The sequence below is a fragment of the Antechinus flavipes genome, chromosome 3, assembly GCF_016432865.1.
Source record: "Antechinus flavipes isolate AdamAnt ecotype Samford, QLD, Australia chromosome 3, AdamAnt_v2, whole genome shotgun sequence".
NCBI lineage: Eukaryota > Metazoa > Chordata > Mammalia > Dasyuromorphia > Dasyuridae > Antechinus > Antechinus flavipes.
The window spans coordinates 630530430-630557213 of NC_067400.1; the positions used below are offsets into that span (position 1 = coordinate 630530430).

The 26784-nt window shown below is 42.3% G+C and overlaps 5 protein-coding genes across 8 annotated transcripts in view; all 5 read left to right on the top strand.

Moving 5' to 3' along the window:
* LOC127556768 (zinc finger protein 883-like) overlaps positions 1-26784 on the top strand; it is a 116502-nt gene that overhangs the window by 19427 nt on the left and 70291 nt on the right. The window lies entirely within an intron of this gene.
* The window catches only part of LOC127557668 (zinc finger protein 436-like), a 134937-nt gene that overhangs the window by 18349 nt on the left and 89804 nt on the right, over positions 1-26784 (top strand). The gene's annotated exons all lie outside the window — the stretch shown is intronic.
* Positions 1-26784, top strand: part of LOC127556769 (zinc finger protein 665-like) — a 572139-nt gene that overhangs the window by 15334 nt on the left and 530021 nt on the right. The gene's annotated exons all lie outside the window — the stretch shown is intronic.
* The window catches only part of LOC127556765 (zinc finger protein ZFP2-like), a 217840-nt gene that overhangs the window by 15334 nt on the left and 175722 nt on the right, over positions 1-26784 (top strand). The gene's annotated exons all lie outside the window — the stretch shown is intronic.
* LOC127556761 (zinc finger protein 260-like) lies at positions 12637-21087 on the top strand. Its single transcript, XM_051990172.1, has 3 exons — positions 12637-12921; positions 14288-14414; positions 17666-21087. The coding sequence occupies exons 1-3, from the start codon at positions 12889-12891 to the stop codon at positions 19675-19677; spliced, it is 2172 nt and encodes a 723-aa protein (XP_051846132.1). The 5' UTR covers positions 12637-12888; the 3' UTR covers positions 19678-21087.

Consider the following 26784-nt stretch of genomic DNA (forward strand, 5'->3'; position numbering starts at 1 on the left):
TACTAATGATAAGCATGTTCTTATTTTTACACAAATAAATAAATTTTGCAATATCTTTTATTGTTGTCAATTTTTTTCTTTTTTTCCCATTTATTTATTTTTTATATATATTTTATTTTATTTTATAATAACTTTATATTGACAGAATCCATGCCAGGGTAATTTTTTTACAACATTATTCCTTGCACTCGCTTCTGTTCCGATTTTTTCCCCTCCCTCTCTCCACCCCCTCCCTTAGATGGCAAGCAGTCCTATATATGTTAGATATGTTGCAGTATATCCTAGATACAATATATGTTTGCAGAATCGAACAGTTCTCTTGTTGCACAGGGAGAATTGGATTCAGAAGGTAAAGATAACCTGGGAAGAAAAATAAAAATGTAAATAGTTCACATTCATTTCCCAGTGTTCTTTCTTTGAATGTAGCTGCTTTTGTCCATCATTTATCAATTGAAACTCAATTAGGTCTCTTTTTCAAAGAAATCCACTTCCATCAGAATACATCCTCATACAATATTGTTGTTGAAGTGTATAATGATCTCCTGGTTCTGCTCATTTCACTCAGCATCAGTTCATGTAAGTCTCTCCAAGCCTCTCTGTATTCATCCTGCTGGTCGTTCCTTACAGAACAATAATATTCCATAACATTCATATACCACAATTTACCCAGCCATTCTCCAATTGATGGGCATCCATTCAATTTCCAGTTTCTAGCCACTACGAACAAGGCTGCCACAAACATTTTGGCACATACAGGTCCCTTTCCCTTCTTTAGTATCTCTTTGGGGTATAAGTCCAGTAGAAACACTGCTGGATCAAAGGGTATGCACAGTTTGATAACTTTTTGGGTATAATTCCAGATTGCTCTCTAGAATGGTTGGATTCATTCACAACTCCACCAACAATGCATCAGTGTCCCAGTTTTCCCGTATCCCCTCCAACATTCATCATTATTTTTTCCTGTCATCTTAGCCAATCTGACAGGTGTGTAGTGGTATCTCAGAGTTGTCTTAATTTGCATTTCTCTGATCAATAGTGATTTGTGTCAATTTTTTTCAATCCCCACATTTAATTGTTTGATCCCCTCTGGAGTCAAGAAACACAATTTCAGGAGTTTTTATGCCACAGCACAACCAACTCTCAACAGAAGGGACATCATTATACATCCCCAATTGTATTCTAGGCAAAAATCCCAATATATGTAATAATTTGTCTCTGTAATCCTGTTGTCATCATTCTTCAGTAATACATAACATTCATAGAGTCCTATTTCTTCAGCCATTCCTCGATAAATTGGTACTCATTACTCTTGTAAGGATAAAAGTTTAAAATGGTCTTTGTGAAATTAGAAAAAAAAATAGTATTAAAAGGGGAAAAAATATTCCTTATTCCAACCATGCTTTAATCAGTAGTACTTCTTACAAACCCTGAAACAAGGTTTCCCTTCTTTCTCCCATTTTCTGTCACTATTTCTTTTTATCCATTCTCTTATAGGTTCTTTTATTCCCCTAATCTACAAGATTACATTTCCTTTCCTTGTTAGTCTTTAACTTGATTAAAGTACTTCATATATCCTTTTCAATGAGTTTCTTTTCCTCCTTTTTATAGCTCCTCACATTCTAAAATTTAGTTCCACAAAACCCATCCATTCTGGAGGATAGCATGAATATTAATACTTTTTTCCTTCCATTATTCCTTTTTCTAATAACTTTTTTAGTAGAATCTCTGGGGTTCTCTAAGTATACCATCATATCATCAGCAAAAAATGATAATTTGATTTCCTCATTGCCTATTCTTATTCCTTTAATTTCTTTCTCAACTCTTATTGCCAAAGCTAGCATTTCTAATACAATATTAAATCCATTATTGCTTTTTAAAATACATGTTTTCATTTTTGTGTTCATATGTACAGGAAGAAACAATTCTCTCAGTCATTCTGTTGTTTTGTTGTATTTGGGTTCTATATACTGTTCTTCAGCTACCTCTGAGATTTGAGAAGCACATAATTTTTGCCAGTCTGATTTTTTTTTTCTATAAATGTTTTGAATACCCTTTTTTTTATTGAAGGTACATCACATTTGTGGGGTAAGTCATCTTGGGCTCCTTTTCTATTTAGAACACAATCGTTGTGTATTGTGGATTCTAAAGTTTTGCAGAGTAGATTTGTATTTCCCTTTCCTTATATTTGATTGCATTTGTCCTGTTTACAAGGCAAAAACCTTTTTTTTTTTCCTGGTGCAATTGTTCAATGAACAGAGAGATGGGATATTTTCCATCAATTGAGGAATAATTGAACAAGTTATGACATAAGATTATAATGGAATCCAGTTGTGGTAAAATACATGAAAAACAGGATGGTTTCAGAAAAACTTTGACTTTTATGAATTAATGAAAAATAAAGGGAGTTAAATCAAGAGACAAAACTGGAATATTGCATGATGATCATCTTTGAATTTCTGAGCTATATTGAATCACAATAGTGTGATCCAAGATCATTCTGAAGAATTTAGGTTGGAAAATGCCATCCACATTATGCCCAAATGACTATGGAACTCTGCATAATCTTTGCTCTAGCAGTGTCAGTGATGTGGTCTATGATAGGGGATTGATGGGGTTTGGTCATCACCATGGCTCTTCTCTTTGGCAAAAGGAAGATTTATTTAGTGGAAAAGGTTACAGACAAATGGAGATACAAATGACCCTGTGAATGGTAAGTATTAAATACAGTGAGAGATCTTTGGAAAGAAAAGTTCCTCGGAGGAACTCATAGTTACCTAGGAGAAAGGGAGCTCCCCATGTGATTGGAGGGAGCCCCCTTAACTGGAAGGCTAAATCCTGGAAGAGACACAGCTAGTTGTACGGAAAAATGGAGTGGGGAAGTATAACGGAGTTAGGGGAGAGACCATGGAGAAGAGGCAAGGAGAAAGCCATAGGAGACAGAGTGCCATGGTGGACTGGCCCAAAGGTGATGGCCCATAAGTAGGTTTACAAGTGTTCAGGACAATTACACCTACCCAAACTGACTACTCAGGAGTTGCTCCAAATGATGTACAGAAAGAATTAGATTCTTGAGAAGCAGATGGTCCTGGCCTCTGGGCCTGAAAGGACAGCAAAGATACCCACAGTAGGAGAGTCATTCCATTGAGGGTTTTCACAATTTTTATACATTTCAGACAAAGAACTCCCTCAAATCCCACCCTCTACATGGTGTGATTGGTCACATAGTCTTTATTCCCCTATTTGGTCAGTGGAATGCAGTAGATGTGTAGCTTTCCCACCAGTGTCTTCTTTGAACAATAGAATATAGTCCAGGCCTTATCTAAAGTCACATGCTTCCTCAACTGAGCCTTAAGGCTGTAGATAACAATCCCTGATCAGTATGTGCTTAATTTGTAAGTTCTTCACCTTTTTCCCACACATAAGGAAAATGTAACCTCAGAGACATGGCTGGGATTTCTACAGAGCTACATGTTGGGAGTTTGACATAACTTGGATTTCTGACTGGAGGACCTTCCCAAAGGGGGCACCATGGAGCTAAACTGCTCTCCATCAGGGCCTTCTCCCTGCCGGCTTCAGAGATCTATTCTTTAGTTTCTCTTGGTCCAAAACACCATTCAGGACCTCCTCGCCACTACTGGTCTATATCCCAAAGAGATGATAACAGGGGAAAATGCCCCACATGTGCATAAATGTTTGTAGCAGCTCTTTTTGGGGTGGCAAGGATCTGGAACTGAGTGGATGCAAATAGGGAATGGCTGAATAAATGATGGTGTATGGCTCTTATGGAATATAAAATGTGAATAGACTGATTTCAGAGAAACCTGGGAAGAATTATATAAACTGAAGTTGAGCGAAATGTGCAGAACCAGGAGAACTGTACCCAGTAACAAGATTATGTGATGATCAGCTATGATAGAGTTGGCTCTTCTCAGCAATGTGGTGACCTAAGACAATTCCAGTAAACATAGGATAAAATACCACCAAGCACCCAGAGAGAGAACTACGGAGACTGAATGTGAATCCAACCATACTATTTTCAAATTTTCTTGTTTTTTTTTTTTTCTTTCAATTGGTTTTTCCCTTTCATAACATGACTAATAGAGAAATGTGTTTAAAATTACTGTAGATATATACCCTATGTCAGATTGTTTGCTCTCTTTGGGAAGAGAGGTGGAAGGCAAGGGAAGGAAGGAGAAAAAGTTTGGAACTCAAAATATTACAAGAATGAATCTTGAAGACTATCTTGACAGACATACAACTGGAAAAATAAAATACTTTTTAAAAAAACTATTATACCTATGTATAATGTATAACCTATATTAGATTGCTTCTTATCCTTGGGTGAAGGGAAGGAAAGAGGAGAAAAAAATTCAGAATTCTAAATCTTACACAAATGAAATTGAAAACTATATTTACATGTAATTAGACAATAATATACCATTAAAAATTTAAAAATACATTTTGACTACTTTAGCAAAAAAAAAAAAAAAAAGACCTTTGGACTTAGGACTTATATTTTATTGAGCAAGGGAGCTAAGGTCGTGATCAAAAATAACTTGCCCAACAAATCTAAGTACAATCATGATGTAGTCAGAAGAAGAGGTTTGGGAGAACAAAGGTGAGATACAAAGATTGCAAAGAATCACAATGAGGCATTCTTTGTCTCAAAAGATCTTTGACAGGAGTAAACTCTGTAAAATAATGACTGTAAATGACTCAAGTGAACTCTAAAAAAATTACGTAAAATCACAAAAACCATGTCTCCTTTCATCTGCAAAAACCTAGGCTCCAAATAGTCTCACATCTTCTCAGAGTGAGATAAGCAAGGCAAATCACATTCCTATTGATCTTTTAAAAAGTTATATCCTAAAAAAAAACTTCACATTCAATTGAGAAATCCTGGTCTGATTATCAAACTTCTCCCAGACTTACTTATAAAATAGGTCTTTTCTTAACTTTTTTTTTTTTTGGCAGATTTTCTCCATTGAGAGAATAGGTTCGCTAAGGGAAAAATCTCTTAGTGTACTTTTGCCACAGAACTTGGGGTTAGTGAATTCTTTCCCTTCCAAACTTGTGTCTTTGAGCAGAAGGGATGTCATTCATTCATTCATACACCTCATCATATTTATGACAAAAACTCATATGAACTCAATGAAAAACTGGACATAGAAAATCCAGGAGAACCATAAGGTAAACCCCAAATATCAGTGAGGTCAAATTATATGTGAAAATGTTAAAACAACTCTAAAAATGTCATCATTACTGGGTAGTTTAAAGAAAAGCTTGGACTGAGGTAAGGATGAAGGGTTGATAGTAAAAAAAATAAAACTGAATTGAAAAGTAAAACGGAACAATTATCATATATTAAATTTTTCAAATTTGTAAGTGTAAAAGCCATTTGCCAAATGATAAGTGATCAAAAGATAAGAATGGGAAGTTTTCCAATGAAGAAATTCAGACAATAATTAAGTGAAAAAATTATTTAAATTAATATTGACTAGAAAAATGCAAATTAAAGCAATAATGAGTTAATTTGGAGATAAATATTAAACAATCGATCCATTTTGGTGGACAATATGGAATTATCCCCAAAGAATTATAAAACAATAACCTTTAACCCATCAATGTCTCTATTAGACTTTGTTTCTCAAGATGATTAAGGAAAAAGCAAAAGAACATATGTTTTTTAAATATTTATAGCAGTTCTTTTTTTAGTAACAGAGAAACACAAATTACTGGGATTGCTGTCAGTTAGAGAATGGCTGGAGATAATTAAGTACAACCAGGGGTTAATGGTCAGTAGCTTCAGGATTGGATTGTCTTTCATGAATGCTCTGGAAGTGCTCAGCCCAGTTCTCCAGGATCACATCCTTATCACTAATTAATGTGGATTCATCAACCCTAGATAGTGGAGATGCACTTCCTGTCTTTGGCCCATTAATAGCTTTCAGAGTGATAAGGTTTAGTTTTAGGGAACCAAAATGAGATAAGGGTTTCTGGTGGTCAGGAAGTTAAATGATAAGGTCTAGTGGCAGGTTCGGGGTTCAGGGAACCAAATGGAGAGGTTTGGCTCCCCTGAAACCTCTTAGGATTTGACACAAGGATAGGGAATTTGGGGGACTTCCTTCTGGTGGTGCAGAGGTTCTCTGTAAAAGAATTTACAGACCCGAAAACTTAGATTGATAAAAGGTTTTTTATGGGGATTGGAAGTAAGGTTAGAAATCCTGATAGGGAAGCATAAAGTCTGGTTAGGGAAATAGGTGAGGGTAAAGAGAGGATGGCCCTGGAAAGAATATTCCAGTCGACAGAGGCCCTTGGCATCCCAAGTATGGCATAGCATGGCATGTTTGGGCCCTCTGCAAAGATAGGGTTTTAGTTTGGCTCTTTTATAATAGGAGCTTTGGCTACAAGCTGAAAGGGGTTTGTGGGTAGAGTCCCAAGTTGGCTCCTCACTGGGTTTCACCTTTGAGTTGGAATTTGAATTGAATTCAATGAGTTTCATTGAGGTGACCCCACCCAGATAACAAGGATGAAACTGTTTGTGCCTCCAGACAGGGTCCCTCACTGAGGCAGAGTTGAAGGAGATTTTCTCGTTTAAGGCTTTTTAGAGTTTCAGGGTCCTCTCTTCAAGAGCTTCATAAAAGTACTTTTTTTTTTTTTTCTTTGCTGAGACAACTGGGGTTAATTGACTTGTCCAGGGTCACACAGCTGGGAAGTATTAAGTGTCTGAGACCAGATTCGAACTCAGGTCTTCCTCCACTGTACCATCTAGCTGCCCTTATAAAAGTACTTTGGATTGTTAATATTGTTGAGATGGGAAGACACCCCAATAATATTAGAATCCCTCTTGGTCAGTGTTGTCATTTTGGCAAAAAAATTCACACATTCAGTTTGTTTCCAGGTTAAGGGGCAAAGATTTACTAGGCTGCTGACAGTGAGCCAATTCTAAGCTAAGAGACAAAATCAAGGAGATAATTTTTTAGGAAAGAGAAACAAAGATTAGGTTGATGTGCTAATAAGATGGCTTAGAGGTATCACTGAGGAGTCATAGGGATGGGGCAGTTCCCATCATCGAGTTCTACAGTTTACTGACCACCAGATTGGCCAGGCTGGTTTGCAGCACTCCCACGGCCAGGGTTTCTCGGGAATTGCTACCACATCACTATCAGCACAAAACCGAATTTCATTTGTCCTCTTATGGAGCCCAGAATTCTGAAACTCTCCAGGCTTTGTTGGGGCTTAACTTTGGGTGGACTTAAATGCTGCCTGCCTAGAAATGGATGAACTAGCCTACCTGTAGACTTGCAGAGTTCTGATTTATTGTTTCTCCATCATTACCACCAAATCACTTTGGATGTTTGCAAGTGTTCTGGCCCAGATGATTAAATGGGGTATTGTAAAACAAATGTGTGAATCTGCCCACTTCTTTAATCCTCCAATGTTGAAAACTACTGGTTGGTGTAGAGCTGCTTCCTATTGAGCAACAAACTCACCTCCATGGAGTCACTCTAATCTGGTCACATTCATTCTCCCAATCATCTTGCTTTGTAGCTGTTGCTTCTGTTGCATGTGAATGTTTGGCTTGGAGGGATGAGGCTATGATGGGTCCAGCCCTCTGTGACAAACATCTCCTTTGTCATATCCTCTCTGTCTCTCACATCCTTTCTGTCTAGTCACTGCTAAAGTTTGCTCCAAGAGTACTTCTAATGGGGTACAGCCTCTAGGGGAAATATAGCAGTATCCTGAAGTCCCCTGCTTAGAGTGCGATTGTTCTGTCTGTCAATGAGAGAATGGTCCCACAAACATTGCTGATTGTCAGATAGCTAATCTGTTGGTCAGTGACAACCAAATTCTGGAGACAATAGCGAGTAGACCACGCCTCAAACCTACCTGTCACCCATAAAATGACCAAATAAGTAACATGAAGCTCTGGCCCTCTCTAACATTGTCCTATAAATTTATCTTGTTATTCCAGGTTCTATGCTAAATTCTTTTGGAACTTAGCATGCTTCAAATGGCATTACAATTATAATAAATTTTAACCCTTGCCCTGGAGATGGCTTGAATCCTGCAAATTTTTTTGAGACACCTCTCAATACTGGTCGGTGACCCCAACCTTTTGGGGTATTCCTTTGAACCTCAATATGTCCGAGACATTTACATGAAACTGAAATTTAGAAATACATCAGCTTAATGTCCCACAAGATTTGGTCTCAAATAACAAAAGATCATTCACCATATGTTAAAGCAGAATATAATTACTGTGTGCATGTGACAATAATTATTTTGGGGGCAATTTAATCACTTTATTAACAAGGGCAGCAGATTATTAAATTTAAAAGGATGGTAATTTGACTAACATTTTCCCACCAAAGACAAACATTTCAGCAAAGGTTTCTTGGGATTTATGAGGGGAGATGATGTGAAAGGCCAAATGGAAAAATGGATGGGTATCTGACAAAAATCCCCTTTGACAACATTGACAAAATCAAACAGGACAGTCCCCTCAGATAAGCAGACCTCACAGATAATAAACACAAAGGGAAAAGTAGATGTCTCCCTTCTTCTAGAAATATCTGGTACAATCCTGTGAAAAAGTGTGGAATCAGCAAAAGACCAAAAGATGTGAATGTAGACTTAGAAAGACCTGCTACAAAATGTCTTTTGCATAAGCAAGTCCACAGTCCAAAGAAAACAACAGCTGTTTGATTGGCCAAGTGGTTGAGTCAGGAATCCTCCCGTGTTTTCATACCCAGAATAACAGGGCAGGAAGTGAGCCTAAGAGCTCTCTTAAAGTGATTGTGGAAAAGGAGGTACTGAGGGGGACTTTAAGAGTGCATTGATACAGGAACAGCCCATCCATCATCAAATGAAGTCAGGTATATTTCCTCAGAAAATCAATTTGGAAAACCATTACCTACTTGCTAGGTAGGAGAGGCTCAGTGATAAGATGAGGGAATATGAGTCCAAAAGATGTGATTGTGATCTCTGGTATGCAAGGAGGAAAGACACTGGGAGACAATGGCCAGAGAGCAGCAGTATGGGCATAAGGGTTGGGCCAATGGAGAAGTCTCCCCAGTCAGGAGAGCAGGGCCTCTAGGTGGGCTTTAGAGAGCTGAGGGAAGCAGGAGTGATACTGCATGACAGTGGCACCCAGGGCCACTTCTGGTTCTATGAAGAGGAGTCAGGGAGAACACAGGTCAGCCATCTGATCTCCGGGCTCAGACCTACCTGGGGAGTGCAAGCACAGATAACCGTTTCTAGGAGACAATCCTCTCAACTAAAAGGGAGGCTGATTCCAACCAGAGGCCTGCTAGGAGGAAGAGGCCAAGGCAGGTGGCTCAGAAAGGAGGGCCTTGTGGAAAGCAGAAGAGACCTCATGGGCATCAGGGAAGGAAGTCTTTCTGAGAAGGTCTGAGGGCCTCTGTGCCACAGTCCTGGTCATCATGAGCTGGAATTAGAAAGCCAGGGCCCTATGGATGTCTTTTCTGCCTGGACCTGCTTCTAGTCCACTCAGTTCCACTTCAGGACTCTAATTGCACTTGGATCAAAATGCAAACCTATGGTTTCCTGAGACCTCGTCCTCCCTCACCTGTCCATCCCCTCCCAGTCTCCCAGCTTGTTTGTATTCTGGGACTCAGACCCTTCTTCTGAGCAGAAAGTCTGTCACAAGAAAACCTTGGAGTAGATTACCCAGAGGAGTAGATTTTGATGTCCTGGCAGAAATTAGGTCTTGGGAAAATTGAGGTTCTGGAGGAAAGACCAATCGGTGCCTGTAAATGTAGTTTGGATGGAACCGAGTTTGTTCTAAAGTAAACGATGAGGTTTTGTTGTCAGTCACTTGTGTTCTCCTCTTAGGACACTGTGATGTTTGACCCTCTCTAGCTGGATCAGCCCTAAAGGAAAAACACTCTGAAAACTGGTCCTTATGCAACATGTGTAGACCTTAGGAAGGATCCGGAGCGTCACTGTCAGAAGGACTCGAGGTCCAGAAGACTGACCACTAGCACAAGAACTGAGCCAGTTAAGGAGCCAGTGCCAGAGGAAGGGACAAAGTTCAGCCACCTGCTTCAGGGAGTTTGGCTGGGAAAAGGGCTGAGATGGAAGGATGGCTCCAAGGGTGGGGAGGGTTCAAGGAAGGTTTCCTTAAAGGTGGGAGCTGGGTCTGTTTGGAGGTGACCAACTGGGAGGGAAAGCTTCAACACTGGAGGGAACTGGGTTTGGTGAATGAGTGAGGGGGCTCACTGTTGGGGAGGGGGCTGTTGGGGGATCCAGTGGTGGCTAAAGAAGCTCCTGGAGGAAGCAGATTTCCAGTAGCCAAGGAGTCGGGACCTTGGGCACCTTCCTCTGATTCCTTTCCCAGCGATGTCCAAGGCTGTCAGGGAGGAAGGGCTCACATTCTGGGGGAGACAGTTTCATTGGGGAGGTTCGTGTTAACCCAAGAGGTGTGAGAGCAAGAGCCAGATTTAACAAAAGCTCCCAAGAATGACCACTAAGGTTCAAAGGGCAGCTCCTGGGTCCCCGGGCCCGGACTGAGAGCTCGGCCGTGACCTCCTTGGATCCCCGCACGAGGCTGAGGGGGGAGCGGGCGCTGGGATTACCCGAGCTGTACAGCCTGAGGCACAGGGGACTGCTTCAGGGTCACCTGTCATCCAGGGGGGGACACTGAGCACGCGCGGGAGGGAGGAGAAGGGAGGCGGTGGTTTGGGAGCACTTCCCTGGAGTTTACTAAAGCACGGGGCAGGCTTCCCGCACCTCCCAGGGGTCTGAGGCCGGATGTACGGGCCCCAAGTACCTTCCCCTTCTTCCCGAGCCTGACGCCTGGGGGAACCCCAAACCCCCACAGACAAGCGGCGTCGCAGAATTTTCCAGCAGGATTTTAAGCACAACTCGGCACTCACTCTGCCTCAGTTCCCCTGTCTGTAAGAATGAGCCGAGGGCAGCAGCGCTTCTCAGGGACCCAGCAGCACTCCCGGTGCCCACGGCCGTCCGGAACACCGGGGGTAAAGCGGAGAGCTGCCCGCCCCGCAGGCGCTCACACGCTAAAAGCCGCCGGGAACCGGAAGAAGAAAAGGGGGTGAGGGGAAGGCCCGGCCCAGGAGGAGAATGACGTCATAACCCCTCCCCCCACAAGGAGCCTCGAACACGTGGCCAAGCAGAATACCTCCCGGTGACATCACGCTCTTCCTCGGCCCCTCCTCCCGCGGCGGGTCAGCACCAGGGCATGGTGGGAGGCTCTTGGTGCGCAGGCGCGTCTTCCTGGGTCCAGGTGTGGTTCTGTTCTTCCTTTGTGCTGGGTAAGTCAGGACCGGGAGGAGGGCTTCTGTGCGCAGGCGCGACCTCCGAGTCTTTTCCTCCCCTCTTTTTCTTCCCTCCCTTCCCCCCCCCCACCCCGCCTTCCTTTTTAAGGATCCCCCTTTACCGCTCCTCGCGAGGACATAGTTGGGGTCAGTTCGTGTGAGAGAGACTCCGAAATCTGGTGCGGGGGTGCGGGGTGTGGGGGATGTTTGTGCCGGGTGCGTGTTCCCAGAGGGATGTCGGTGCGGGCAAGTTGGACCAAAGTTACACGCGCGGGTGCATCACTGCACCTGGATGCCTCGAGCCGTGAGTGGTTTCACGTGCGTGGGCCGAGAAAAGGGAGCGAGCAGTGTTTGTGTGTTCCTGTGGAGTTGCGGGGGGCGGGGGGGGGGGAGGAGAGGGGGAGGAGCTGCTGAGTTTTTCAGCCCAACTGACCCTTTACCCACCGATCCCCAGTTTTGCGTGGATTTCTCACCGGGTCTCCGGGGTCTTGTGTATGCTTGGGGGGAGGGGCGAGGACTCTATAGCTGTATCCCGTTTACCTCAGTTTCCTCCTGTGTAAAAAGGGAGTGAGAGCAGCCCCTCCCCCTTCTCCTTCCAATGAGATCTTTCTGCAAAGCTCTAAGTACTGGGCTGGGTACAGCGCGTGCTTTCTCCCGGCAGCTAATGTCAAGTTCACCCAGCCCTCTCTGCCTTGTTCTCTTTAAGCTTAGATCTCTCCGCGTCCTCCTCTGAGCTGGGATCTCTCTCTCTCTCTTTCTCTTTGTCTCTCTCTCTCTGTCTCTCTCTCTCTCTTTCTCTTTGTCTCTCTCTCTCTGTCTCTGTTTCTCTCTATCTCTTTGTCTCTCTCTCTCTGTCTCTGTCTCTCTCTTTCTCTTTGTCTCTCTCTCTCTCTGTCTCTCTCTCTTTGTCTCTCTCTCTCTGTCTCTGTCTCTCTTTCTCTTTGTCTCTCTCTCTCTATCTCTTTGTCTCTCTCTCTGTCTCTGTCTCTCTCTTTCTCTTTGTCTCTCTCTCTGTCTCTGTCTCTCTCTTTCTCTTTGTCTCTCTCTCTCTGTCTCTCTCTTTCTCTTTGTCTCTCTCTCTCTGTCTCTGTCTCTCTCTTTCTCTTTGTCTCTCTCTCTCTGTCTCTCTCTTTCTCTTTGTCTCTCTCTCTCTGTCTCTGTCTCTCTCTTTCTCTTTGTCTCTCTCTCTCTGTCTCTCTCTTTCTCTTTGTCTCTCTCTCTCTGTCTCTGTCTCTCTCTTTCTCTTTGTCTCTCTCTCTCTCTGTCTCTCTCTTTCTCTTTGTCTCTCTCTCTCTGTCTCTGTCTCTCTCTTTCTCTTTGTCTCTCTCTCTCTATCTCTTTGTCTCTCTCTCTCTGTCTCTGTCTCTCTCTTTCTCTTTGTCTCTCTCTCTCTGTCTCTGTCTCTGTCTCTCTCTCTCAGCTAAGATCTCTCGGCCTCCTCCCGGGGAGCATTCTCTCCCCACGGTCCCAGCCCTAACATCTCTTTCATTCCGGGCAGGTCAGCACCAGCCCGGGCAGAGGAGCCTCAGACCCCGGCCTCCCTCTCTGGGACCCCTCTCCCTTCCCCGGCAAGCCCGGAACCAGAGACATGGCCCCCGGCAGCCGGAGCCCCTCGTCCCAGGTGAGTGCGGCCCCCTCTTGGTGTTAAGGGGACCCTCTGTAGCGGGCCGCCAAAATGGGGCCGTTACTGGGGCGTCCGCTGTCCCGGGGGCCGGAGCTGGCTGAGCCGAGCCTCGGGAGCGCGGGAGCGCCGCTGTCTCGGCCCCAGCCCGGCTCTCTCCCTGCGCCTGCGGCATGGAGCCGGTCCCCGCGGGAAAGCGGAAGGGGATTTGGGGGGTTTGTAGAGACCATTCGGGATGTCAGCACAAGGCGGGGAGCTTGTGGCCCGATCCCTGAGCCCCGTTTTACAGGAACCTGCTGTATTCGTCCAGAGACAAGGAGCCATCTCCGACTTCTCTGGTGGGAAATGAGAGAGCGGGGGAGCCGCTGTTCTGACCCGGGTGATGTGGGAGGGACCAGAAAGGGAGGGCCTTCCTACAGGGAGGGTTTGCACCGGGAATAAATGCAGCGCAGTGAAGAAAGCTGATGAAGGGAATTGGGGGAAGGGGGGGGGCGGATTTTAATTCTTGAGAATCTAAAAATTAAGGAAAAATAGTCACAAATTATCTAATTGCTCAAAAAGTAAATAATACAAATAAAGGAAAATAAAAGTGAAATATAGATTAAAAATAGAATAAATCAAATGATTTCACAAAAAAATCACAAAATGATTTTTTAAAAAGAGAACAGATTCTGATGTACAAGAATGAGATTTGGGGGCAGCTAGGTGCGGTGGATAGAGCACCAGCCCTAGAAGTCAGGAGGACCTGAGTTCAAATCTGCCCTCAGAAACTTAAAACTTCCTAGGTGTGATCCTAGGCAAGTCATTTAACCCCAATTGCCTCAGCCAAAAAAAAAAAAATCATTAAAAAAAATTAGATTTGCTCTGAAATAATTAAACTCCTGAAAAAGTGCATCTTTGTTCTCTCCTCGGTGATCACGGTTAGGGTCGGTCCTCTTCCCGACTCCTACCCCAAATACACAGGACTTAGCAAATTTACAAACTCTTCCTAGAATTTTCTTAATATGTCACTTAAGACACTCCTGGTGAGGAGCAATCTCACAGGACTTGTTTTCCTTTTCCTCCATACCTTCTATAGACCCCAAGTTGTTCTTCCTAATTCCACTGGAAGCAGCAGTCTGCAGTAAGACATTTTTCCAACTTTTTATTCCAACATGATAATGACTTCAAATAGAAAATGCTTGTCTCAATATTCCCCGTGGGCTCTGAATGACTTTTTTCAGCTCTTGGCTCTGACCCTCCTAAAGATTCTCTGAGTTTTAAGTAAATCCCATCCCTTCTTTAGTTTCTTCCTCTAAGGCAGTGAGGGTTGGACAAGATGAATTGTCCCTTTTGGCTCTAAATCAAATGACTTTTGATGGTTTAGGAGTTGGTGACGCTCAGGGACATTATCGTGGACTTCACCAAGGAGGAGTGGGGGCTCCTGGACCCTTCTCAAAAGGAACTCTACAAGGAGGTCACACTGGAGAATGTCCAGAACCTTCTGTCCCTGGGTAAGGACCATTTCCTCTCTTTTCTTGATGTTCATAATTAGGCCCAAATTAGCCCAAGTGGCAGAGAATGGATCCCTTCTTTGAAGTATCTTAAAGGTCCACCGAGTATGACTCTAGGCAAGTCACTTAAGCCCAAATGCCTCAAAAAAAAAAAAAAGTTTTTTTCTTCTTTAAGTTTTGAAATCTCCTTTTCTAATTGGTTGACTGTCTTCATAAATTTTTTGGGTTGATCTTATTTATTTTATTTGGTTTTCCTCAACCTCTTTTATTTGATTTTTGCCTTGTGCTGCCCAAAATAGACCTTAAGATGAAAACTTACAGGAATATACTAGTCAAGTTTCAAAGCTATCAGGTCAAGGAGAAAATACTACAAGGAACAAGAAAAAAAAATTTCTATACTATGGAACTACAATCAGAATGACACAAAATTTAGTAGCTTCTAAATTAAAAGGCCGCAGGGCTTGGGACATTGTATTTTATACAGCAAGGGAACTGGAATTCTGATTAAATGATTTACCCAACCAAGGTGAATGGGAAAAAAAAATAGGTCGTATAATGAATTGAAAGATATTTCAGTATTTATGATTTTAAAAAAACCAGAGCTCAGTGGAAAATTGGACATAGAGAATCTAGGAAAACCTTAAGATAAATATAAAATCAATTTTGACTTTTCATACGTGAAAATGTCATCGTTAAGTGTTGGACTCAATTGAATATGAGGGGTTAATTTTTACAAATCTCACAAAAGTTAGTTCTGACCAAAAAAAAAAAAAAATTGGGTAGGAAGTGTTAAATGAAGGAACTAGAACAAGTCCTGAAAGAAAGACTGAGATAGAGGAAATTGGTGGGAAGTGAAGGGTTAGTGGTGAAATCTTATTCTCACAGGGTAAACAGAAGAGGAAATAGAATATCTAAATAAACCTAATTAAGAAAAGGCAATTGAATAGGTCATAAATGAACTTCTGACAGAAAAACACAAGGATTAGACAGATGTCCAAGGAAATTCTACCAAATAATAAAAGGGCAACTAATTCCAAAATTAAATAATTTTTTTAAAATTATAAGCAAAGAAGACATACTTCAGACTCTTTTTTATGAAAGAAGTATGGTATTGCTACCTAAGCCTAGAAGAGAATGAACAAGAAAGGAAATCATAGATTAATTTCATTAATGGATATGGATGCAAAAATCCTAAATAAAATACTAGCTAGGAGACCGCATCAATTCATTAGAAAGATACAGCACAACTGGGTTTTATACCAGAAATGTAGGGATGGTTTAATAAAGTTTTTTTAATAAAGTTTTTCATAGTTATTCACATAATGGATTAGTTCAATAATAAATAATAAAATAACAAAAAATCATGTCAAATGAATAGGTGAAGAAAAAACTTTTGGTAAAATACAACACTCTTTTCTATTAAAAAAAAACAAACATTTGGAAGTATAAGTGGATTTGTCCTTAAACTATCAGCAAGTATTAGTTGTAATGAAAGTAAACTAGCAGTCTTCCCGGGAAGATGTGTTCAACAAGAATGCTTACTGGCATGGATACTATTCCGGAATTGCATTGGAAATCCTAGAAATAGTAATAAGAGAGAAAAAAATAGAAGGAATCAGAATAGGGAATTGGGCGCTAAAATTGTCTTTTTGAAGATGTTGTGATGATATCTTTGGAGTATTGAAAATACTCAATTAAAAACTTTAAATATTTAATAACTTAGCAAAGCAGAAAATAAAGTAAACCCACATAAACCATCAGCATTCTTCTATATCATCAACACAGCTGCGCAAGAAGAGATAGTAAGAGATACCATATTCAAAATAGATCTAGACAGTATAAACTTTGTGGGACTTAAACCTGCCAAACTAAACCCAGGAAGCACATGAATATAAATATTAAAAACTTTTATGGAAATGAAGTTAAATATAAACAAAAAAAATTAATTGTTCATAGGTAGCCAGAACCATTATAATTAATTTTATCTAAATTTATACATTCAATAGCATCACAATTCAGTTACCAAAAATTATTTTATTATTCTAGAAAAAGTAACAAAACTAACCTGGAAGAACAGAAGATCAAGAATATCATAGGTTGCAATGAAAAAAATGTCAAGGAAAGACGTTTAACAGTATCAACTTTTAAAACTATTAGAAGACTGACTTATTAAAATTATCTGGTTTCAGCTAAGAAATAGAAAGGTAAATCAGTGGAAATAGAGATATCATTTACAGTGTCAAATATGGTAACCTTGTATTTGAAAAGTGTAAAGATAAAATTTTGGGATAAAAATTCATTATGTGATAGAAATTGTAGGGAAAACTAGAAAGAAATATGGCCCAAATTGGGCATTGACCAATATCTTTCTCAAGATAAAGTTAAAATAGATACATGTTCCAGATTTGAAGAGAGATTTCATAAGACATTTTGAAGGATATGGAATATATTACTTACAAGACTTATGTATAGGAGAGCAAAAAAAAGAGACCATGGTGAGGTGCAAAAGGGATAAATTTCAGATTCCATCAAATTCAGAGTTTTTACAAATAAAGCAAATGTAGCCAGGATCCAGAAGGAATGGAGCAAATTAGATAAAATCATTTTGAGGTAGTTTTTCAGGTAAAGATCTTACATCTTAAAAATACAAAGATCTTTGTAAAATCTAGAAGAATACCAATCTTCCCCAATTGATAAATGACCAAAAGATATGAACAGCCAGTTTTATATGAAGAAATCCAAGCAATTCATAATCATAACAGAAAGTACTCTACATCATTGATTGTTACTATCAGCAAACAGAACAAAACAACTAATTTCATATGCCCTCTTACTTAGTCTAGAATCCTGGGTCCAGAATGTCTTTGGCATATCTTTTTTTGAAAATGAGGAACAAACTCATCTCCCACGGAGTTGCTTTAATTTGTTCACACCAAGTTCGATGGTCTTCCTGCCTTGTAGCTGCCTCTTTTGTTGAATGGAATTGTTTAGCTCTGAATGAGGAAATCCATGATGGGATCAGTCCTCTGTGATGCATGTCTCCTTTGTCACTCTCACCTCCTGTCTCTTTTCTCATAGTGACATGGTCTATCCAATGGTAGTGTTGGCTCCAAAAGTATAGCCAGGAAGTTTTCTTGCACTTAGGTTGGTGATAAGAAGGTTATGAGTTTCATAAGTCTTCAGTAAGATTGGTATTGCATATATTTGTGTCTGTATGTGTATGTGTATATTTGATTGTGTATTTTGTTCAGATGTAGAGACCAGATTCCAAGTAAGTAAGTTGACTGGAAAACCGGGAATTTTTGTGGAAGAATATAATCTGCAGAGAGTCATGAGTGATGGTTCCTGTGACTTCAAGTTGAAAGAAATCCATGGTGCTAATATCGAGGCAGATCAACATCCAAAGAATGAATGTCAACTTGTTGAAATGGGAAAGAGAATTGGACAGTCTTCAACCCTCAACCATTGTAAGAAAATTTCCTCAGATATTGATTGTCTTCAGGACAATGGATATAACAAATGCTTTACTGAAGAAGTAGAGCCCTTTCAATCCCAGGAGACTCCTAGACCTCAGAAAATCCACACTGGAAAGAAACTTTTTGATTGTAACCTGTGTGGAAAAGCTTTTAGATGGAGATCCTGTCTTGCTAAACATCAGAGAGTGCACAGTGGAGAGAAACCTTTTGATTGTAATCAATGTGGAAAGACCTTCAAAAGGAGGTGTCATCTTGCTAAACACCAGAAAATCCACACTGGAGAGAAACTTTTTAATTGTAATCAGTGTGGAAAGGCTTTCACCTGGAAGTCCAATCTTGATAAACACCAGAGAATCCACACTGGAGAGAAACCTTTTGTTTGTATTCAGTGTGGAAAGATCTTCAGAAAGAAGTGTCATCTTGATAAACATCAGAAAATCCACACTGGAAAGAAACTTTTTAATTGTAGTCAGTGTGGAAAGGCATTCACCTGGAAGTCCAATCTTGAGAAACATGAGAGAGTCCACACTGGAGAGAAACCTTTTGTTTGTAATTGTTGCGGAAAGGCTTTCACACAGAGCTCTAATCTCAATACCCATCAGAAAATTCACACTGGAGAGAAGCCTTATGAATGTAGTCACTGTGGGAAGGCTTTCACACAAAGTTCCAATGTTTATGCACATCAGAAAATCCACACTGGAGAGAAGCCGTATGAATGTAACCAGTGTGGAAAGGCTTTCACAGAGATCTCTAATCTTAATGCACATCAGAAAATCCACACAGGAGAAAAGCCTTATGAATGTAATCAATGTGGAAAAACTTTTACACACAACTATACTCTTAATGCACATCAGAAAATCCACACTGGTAACAAGCCTTATGAATGTAGTCAATGTGGAAAGGCTTTCACATTCCCTTTCCAACTTGCCTTACATCAGAAAATCCACACTGGAGAGAACCTTTTTTATTGTAATCAGTGTGGAAAGGCTTTCACATGGAGGTCCAGTCTTGTTAAGCATCAGAGAATCCATAGTGGAGAAAAACTTTTCAATTGTAATCAGTGTGGAAAGGCTTTCACATGGAAATCCAGTCTTATTAAACATCAGAGAGTCCACACTGGAGAGAAACCTTTTGTTTGTAATTGTTGTGGAAAGGCTTTCACACAGAGCTCTAATCTTAATGCTCATCAGAAAATCCACACTGGAGAGGAACCTTATGAGTGTAATCAAAGTGGAAAAGCTTTCACATTCCCTCTCCACCTTGCTGTACATCAGAACCTTTTTTATTGTAATCAATGTGGAAAGGCTTTCAGATGGAAGTCCAGTCTTGCTAAACATCAGAGAATCCACACTGGAGAGAAACCTTATGTTTGTAATCAGTGTGGAAAGGCTTTCACTAATAGCTCTAATCTTTATGTACATCAGAAAATCCACACTGGAGAGAAGCCTTATGACTGTAGTCAGTGTGGAAAGGCTTTCACATCTCCTTACCGCCTTGGTGTCCATCAGAGAATCCACACCGGAGAGAATCTTTTTGATTGTAATCAGTGTGGAAAGGCTTTCACACAGAGGTCCAGTCTTAACAAACATCAGAGAACCCATACTGGAGAGAGACCTTTTGTGTGTAATCATTGTGGAAAGGCTTTCACCAATAGCTCTAATCTTAAACCACATCAGAAAATCCACACTGGAGAGAAACCTTATGAGTGCAGTCAGTGTGGAAAGGCTTTCAAATCCAGCTTCATTCTTGCTTTACATCAGAGAATTCACAATTGGGTGAAAACTTAGGAATGTAATGTGGAAAGGCTCCCAGACAGAGCTGCAGCATTGCTGGACTTCTAGAAGTCCACACCGAGGGGGAACTTTATAACTGTCATCTATGTGGAATGGTTTCACACTGAACTCCACTCTTGGGAAGCAACAGAGAACTCATACTTGAGACAAACTGAGCTTTTCCTTACCACACTAGAGAGGAACCTTATGCATATTATCAAGGTGGTAATGCCTTCAGGCAAGAAGCCTCTCTTATTTCCGGTCTCAGAATTCATATTAGAATCTCATCACTGTCAAGGATAAGGGAAGTAATTTACATGAATTTCAGAGCATCTTCAGTATTAGAAAACTCATTCTGAGGAGTTCCTTCTGGCTTAAATGTGAGAAGGCTTTTAGCTAGAGATTCTCACTTTCTTCTCACATGACTTCAGGTATATTTGTATATAAAGTGAGTATACAAATCAAACATTTCCTGAGAGCAAAGTATGAAGGAATTTATTTAAAAACAATTTTTAGGTAAACATTGTTTTTCTATTTTGAAAGAGGAAAGCAAACTTGCATATTAGTGAAATGCATGTGCTTGTTTAGTTTTAGACAAAGAATTCTTACACTATCCTTCAATAATGCCAAATTTTTACAGCCCCCACATTTAGTCATTTGATTTCTCATGGGGTCAAGACCCACAGTTTCCGAAGCTTTGTGCCAGAGCACAGCCTTTTCTTAGATACCCCAACAAAAGGGACCTCATTACACATCCCAAATTGTATCCGATGTATAAATACCTATGTATGTAATAATTTGCCTCTAATCCTATTGTCATAAGTGTTCAATAATACATGGTATTCTTAAGAGTCTCACTCCCTGACTAATTGATACTCATTACTAGTGTAAGAATGAAAGTTCACAGAAGGTCACTATAAACAACAGGATTATATGATGATCAACTCTGATGGATGTGGCTCCCTTCAACAACTAGATGATTCAGACCAGGTCCCATTGTTCAGTGATGAGAGTCAGCTACACCCAGAGAGAGAACTATGGGAGATGAGTGTGGACACAGAATAGCCTTTCCACTCTTTCTGTTGTTGGGTGCTTGCATTTTTGTTTTTCTTCTAAGTGTTTTTTCCCCTCTTAATTTCTAGATCTGATTTTTCTTGTGTAGCAGGATAATTGTATAAATATGTATACATATATTGGATTTAACCTATATTTTAACATTTAACATGTATTGGACTACCTGCCGACTGGGGGAAGGGGGGGAAGGAGGGAAAAAGTTGGGAGGGAGGGTTTTGCAAGGGTCAATGTTAAAAAATTCCCCATGCATGTTTTTTGTAAATGGCTATCATTGAAAAAGAGAGAAAAAAGTTCTAAATGGTCTTTACACGTAATTGAGAAAATAAAATACTATTAAAAAGGAAAACAAAATATTCCTCATTCCAAAGGTGCTTTAATCGGTGTACTTGTTACAATCCCTGAAACAAGGTTTCCCCTCCTTTCTCCCACTTTCTGCATTTTCCTGTTTTCCTTGATCCAGTCTATCAGTCCAGGAGTCTACAAGATTCAATTTCCTTTCCTCTTTCGTCTTTGACTTGATTGAGTTACCTCACGTCCTCCTCAGTGAGTTCCTTTTCCTCGTTTTGATGGCTCCTCACATTCTAAAATTTAGTTTCCCAAACTCAGTTCTTCCTGAGGCTGGTGTGGGGATCAGTAACCCCCTTCCTTCCACTATCGCTTTTTGTTTATATGGGGTTTCCCCCTGTGTTATGTCCACGAAGAAACAATTCTCCCATTCGCTGTGCTGTTTGCTTTGGGTCCGCGCCAGGGCCCTGAGCTGGGCCATGAACTCCTTAGATTCCTCCCCCCCCCCCCACAAGGCTGAGGGGGGAGGGGGGGCAGGGAGTATCTGCCCCTCACGGAGGAGCTGACGGGGAGACGGGCGGGCAGGTGTTGCCCGCCTCCCCTCCCTCCCCCCACCTCCCCTCCTTTCCCCCTCACTTCCCCTCTCTTCCCCCCCACCTTCCCTCCCTCCCCCCACCTCCCCTCCTTTCCCCCCCACCTCCCCTTCCTTCCCCTCCCTTCCTCCCTACTTCCTCTCCCCCCCACTTCCTGTCCCTCCCCCCCCCCCCCCCCGCGTCGGGGACAGCTACCCTGAGCGCTCAGAAATCAGACTCTCAAGGTAAAAGGCAAAAAGGGATTTTGATCGTCAGAAAGGGCAGCGGGCCAGGGAACCGGGCAAATTACAAAGCGCCCGCGGATCAGACCCCGCCTCCCTCTGGCCGGGGAGTCCGGGCTCAGTCCGCAATTAAGTAGCTACCCAGAAACGGAGTCCTGGTCAGTCACGTGCTGTTGGGTGCATCGGTCCCTAATGCTGAGGAATCGGGGGGGGGGGGGGGGGGGGAGGAAGGGGCGGAGGGGGGGAGAGAAGGGGGCGGCAAGTCTACGTGGGAAAGTCGATCCCGGAAAGCCCGCAGCCGGTACTGCGGCACCAGCTGTGCAGGCCAAGGTCGGGCTCCCGTGGGGGCGTGGGTGGAGCTTCTGAGGAGAGGTTTTCCCCCAGATCTTCCCATTCGCCCCCGAGAATGGCGCCCCGTCTTCAGGAGGGGATGGACAGGAGCACTGGGCATGCGTGCAGGGATCCATGCCTGCAGGCACGTGCGGGTGTAATGTGCTTGCGGGTGCAAGTGGGCGTGTCACGCCTTTCCCCAGCTGACTGCAGGCTCAGCCTTCTGCTCCCGTCAGCCCATGCGTCTAATTCGGGGGAGGGGGCAGCCCTGTGCCCCCAAAGCCAAGAGGCTTGGGGCATTTCCAGGAGAACTTCGGGCACAAATTTGCCCTCAGTCTCTGCCTCGGTTTTCCTCAAGCCATTCTGAGAGCACCACTTCTCACTGGAACCCGGGAGCATTCATTAACCAGTGTCCCGAATTCTGGGGGCCAAACAGGACGGGCCCTGCACCCTCTCAGCTTATACTCTAAAAGGCCACCCGGAACCGGAAGTAGAAAAGGGGGTGAAGGTGGAGGAGGCCCGGGTGAGAATGACGTCACAACTCCTCCCCACGCGGGAGCCTGGAGCAGGTGGCCAGGCAGAATGCCTCCCAAGGGCGTCACACCCGGCATTGGCCTTCCCCAGGCTGCTGAGCCCCAGGGCATGCTGGGAGTCTCCTGGTGCGCAGGCTCAGCTTCCTAATTTGGGGGTTTGGTTGTGTTTTTTTGTGCTGGGTGAGTGGGGGAAGAGGGGACCAGGGCGCAGGTGCGACCTCGGAGTCTCCCCCCAAGTCTTCAGGCTTCCCCCTTCCACGAGGACCCAGTTGGGCTCAGTTCGCGGTGCAGAGTCCCTGAAATCTGATGCGAGTGTGAGGGTGCTAGTGCAAGAGCGGGGTGCCAGGGTGTTCGAGCGCGTGGAACTGAATTGTGATTGCACCGGGATGGGTGTGTGAATGCACCCGGGGGCTGTGGTCCTGAATGCTGAAATGGGAGTGGAGTCCGTGCTTCCTTCTGGCGGGACTGGAACTACTGAGTGTTTGTGGGGGAGCCCCCAGTTTGGTGTGAGCTTCTCACGGGGCCTCCAGGGGTCCAATGTACAGTGGGGAGGGGGGGTTCTGTAGCTTGATCCCTGTTTCCCTCCATATCCTGCTGTGTAAAATGGGGGTGAGAATCAGGCTCTCCCTGCTCTCTCCATGAGATTGCTTCTTTAAAGCACTAAGCACAGGAAGGGGTATGCAGCAAGCGCTCTCTACATGTAGCTCAGCATAAATTTTACCCAGGTCTCCATTTGGCTGGAGGACAGTGGGGGAAGCGGGGTGCTGCTCAGAGTCTGAGCCTCCCGTGCAGCTCTGCCCCTTGGCCTCCTTTCATCCCTGTGGTCTTGGGCCCTAGTCAGCATTTCTAGGGCCTTTGGGATGTGGGGATCTCACATGACAGATGGGGAAACTGAGGCAGGCAGGAAAGAAGGACTTGGCCATGGCCACACCGGGAGAACCTTCCTTAAGTCTTCTTGCAGAAGGCCAAAACATAGAACCAGACAGAATGCCCGCCCTCGACTCAGAGACTCTCATCCTAAGTGAGCGCAGTCTATCCACAGAAGTGACCAGCATCAGCCGAAGTGGGGTCTGAGAGAGCCGAGCAAATTTTATCCTGGGTAGACAGAGATTGTTCTTTGAAAGGCTGGAAGCAGAGCAAAAATGATCCTGCTGGTTCTGTCCGTTTCCTTCTGCCTGAAATTGCACTGGTCTTCCCAATCTCTGAACAGCTCATATTTGCCATTTCTTAGATCCAGTCAATAAGCATTTAGAATGTGAATCCTTCCTGTCAAATATTGTGCTAACCTTGTGGAAATGCAAAGACACTGAAAGACAGTCCTTGCTCTAAAAGCAAAGGATAAAGCTATAGCCCAAGAAGCTACATTAGAAATGGGAAGCGCTTTCAGCTGAGATGTGAAGGAAGCCAGGAGGCCCAAGTGAGGAAGGAGGACATTGCAAACACGAGAAGTAGCCATTGCAAAGGCAAAGTCAGGGGATCGATCAGCTGTGGATCCTTGGTCAAGAATTGTTCTCCTGACCAGAGAGTTCTTCACCACCAACTCAAGCCAGATCCCCCAGTTGCTGCTCTTTGGCCATCTTGATGTCATGCCCCACATCAGTCTCTTTCCTCCTTTTAACTCTGAGAAGCATAATCACAACACCAACACTGGGGTCTCAAATGGTGTTAAAAGGAAAATTTATATGTAGGCCTTTGCACTGATTAAAGAGATAAAATTCAAGAAGAGAGAGTTTTAAAAGGGCTTATTATCACATCATCGTGGTAGGTGTTGTTGGGCTGGCAATGGGGTCCACCAGGATACAGATGGACTTCTGTTGTTATAGACAAAAGGAAGCATCTTCACTATAAGAGCAAAAGCACTTGAAAGTATAAGGACAGGGGCAGCTAGGTGTTACAGTGGATAGAGCACCAGCCCTGAAATCAGGAGAAGCTGAGTTCAACTCTGGTCTCAGACACTTAACATTTCCTAGCTGTGTGACCCTGGGCAAGTCACTTATCCCCAATTGCCTCAGTTAAAAAAAAAAAGTATAAGTACAAATGGATTTTTTCCCTTTAATATATATAAATAAAAACTTTTACCTGAAGCTATTAGTGTGCATTATTTGTAAGGGACAAAAGCCAGAGTCCTTTATAGTAAAATGACATGAAAAATTGGTATTGCTAGTATGGCAGAAACTAGGCATTGACCCACACCTAACACTGTACACCAAGATAAGGTCAAAATGGGTTCAGGACCTAGACATAAAGAATGAGATTATAAATAAATTAGAAGAGCAGAGGATAGTTTATCTCTCAAACCTGTGGAAGAGGAAGGAATTTATGACCAAAGAAGAACTAGAGATCATTATTGACCACAAAATAGAAAATTTTGATTATATCAAATTGAAAAGTTTTTGTACAAACAAAACTAATGCAGACAAGATTAGAAGGGAAGCAATAACCTGGGAAAATATTTTCACAGTCAAAGGTTCTGATAAAGGCCTCATTTACAAAATATAGAGAGAATTGACTCTAATTTATAAGAAATCAAGCCATTCTCCAATTGATAAATGGTCAAAAGATATGAACAGACAAGTGAAGAAAGTGAAACTATTTCTAGCCATATGAAAAGATGCTCCAAGTCATTATTAATCAGAGAAATGCAAATTAAGACAACTCTGAGATACCACTACACACCTGTCAGATTGGCTAGAATGATAGGGAAAGACAAGGCGGAATGTTGGAGGGGATGTGGGAAAACAGGGACACTGATACATTGTTGGTGGAATTGTGAACACATCCAGCCATTCTGGAGAGGAATTTGGAATTGTGCTCAAAAAGCTATCAAACTGTGCATACCCATTTGACCCAGCAGTGTTACTATTGGGCTTATATCCCAAAGAGATTTTTAAAAAGGGAAAGGGACTGTATGTGCAAAAATGTTCGTGGCAGCCCTGTTTGTAGTGGCCAGAAACTGGAAACTGAGTAGATGCCCATCAATTGGAGAATGGCTGGGTAAATTGTGGTATATGAATATTATGGAATGTTATTGTTCTGTAATAAATGGATGATTTCAGAAAGGCCTGGAGAGATGCTGAATGAAATGACCAGGACCAGAAGATCATTATTTACTTCAACAACAATACTAGATGATGATCAATTCTGATGGATACGGCTCTCTTCAGCAATGAGATGAACCAAATCAGTTCCAATGAGCAGCAATGAACTGAACCAGCTACACCCAATGAAAGAACTTTGAGAGATGACTATGAACCACTACATAGAATTCCCAATCCCTCTATTTTTGTCCGCCTGCATTTTTTGATTTCCTTCACGGGCTAATTGTATATTATTTCAAAGTCCTACTCTTTTTATACAGCAAAATAACTGTTTGGACATGTAACTTATACTTTAACATGTTTAACATGTACATGTCAACCTGCCATCGTGGGGGAAGGAGTGGGGTGAAGGAGGGAAAATGTTGGAACAAAAGGATTTGTAACTATCAATGCCGAAAAATTACCTCTGCATATATTTGTAAATAAAAAGCTATAATAAAAAAAAAAAAGAAAAGAAAGAAGGAAAGAAGATAAAGGTCAGCAGTGGATAGAGCACCAGCCCTGAAGTCAGGAGGACTTGAATTCAAATCTAGCTTCTGACAGTGAACACTTCCTGCCTGTATGACCCTGGGCAAGTCACTTAACCCCAATTGCCTCAGCAAAAAAAGAAAAGAAAATACCTCTTCTGCACCAAGTTCTGTGCTTACAACTAAAGGCCTTCTAAGGGATAAGCAGAGTAAGGAGGCAAAGGGTACAGGCAGAGAGTAAACTGGTTTATTTATCCACTCAAGGGTGTGGCAGACTCCATCAACTGGGGATTACATTTCCTCAGATGTCACAGAGACAGTCTCTTAGTGCGTGACCTATGCTTTGGGTGGGATTTCTTGGGTCTCATAGATGGTTAATTTTTTTTTCGACTGAGGCAATTGGGGTTAAATGACTTGCCAGGGTCACATACCTGAAAAGTCATAGATAGCTATAAAAGGTTATAATGAAGTTTTATCTAAGATCAGGTTACAAGACAGATCAAAAAGGTACATTTGCTTGA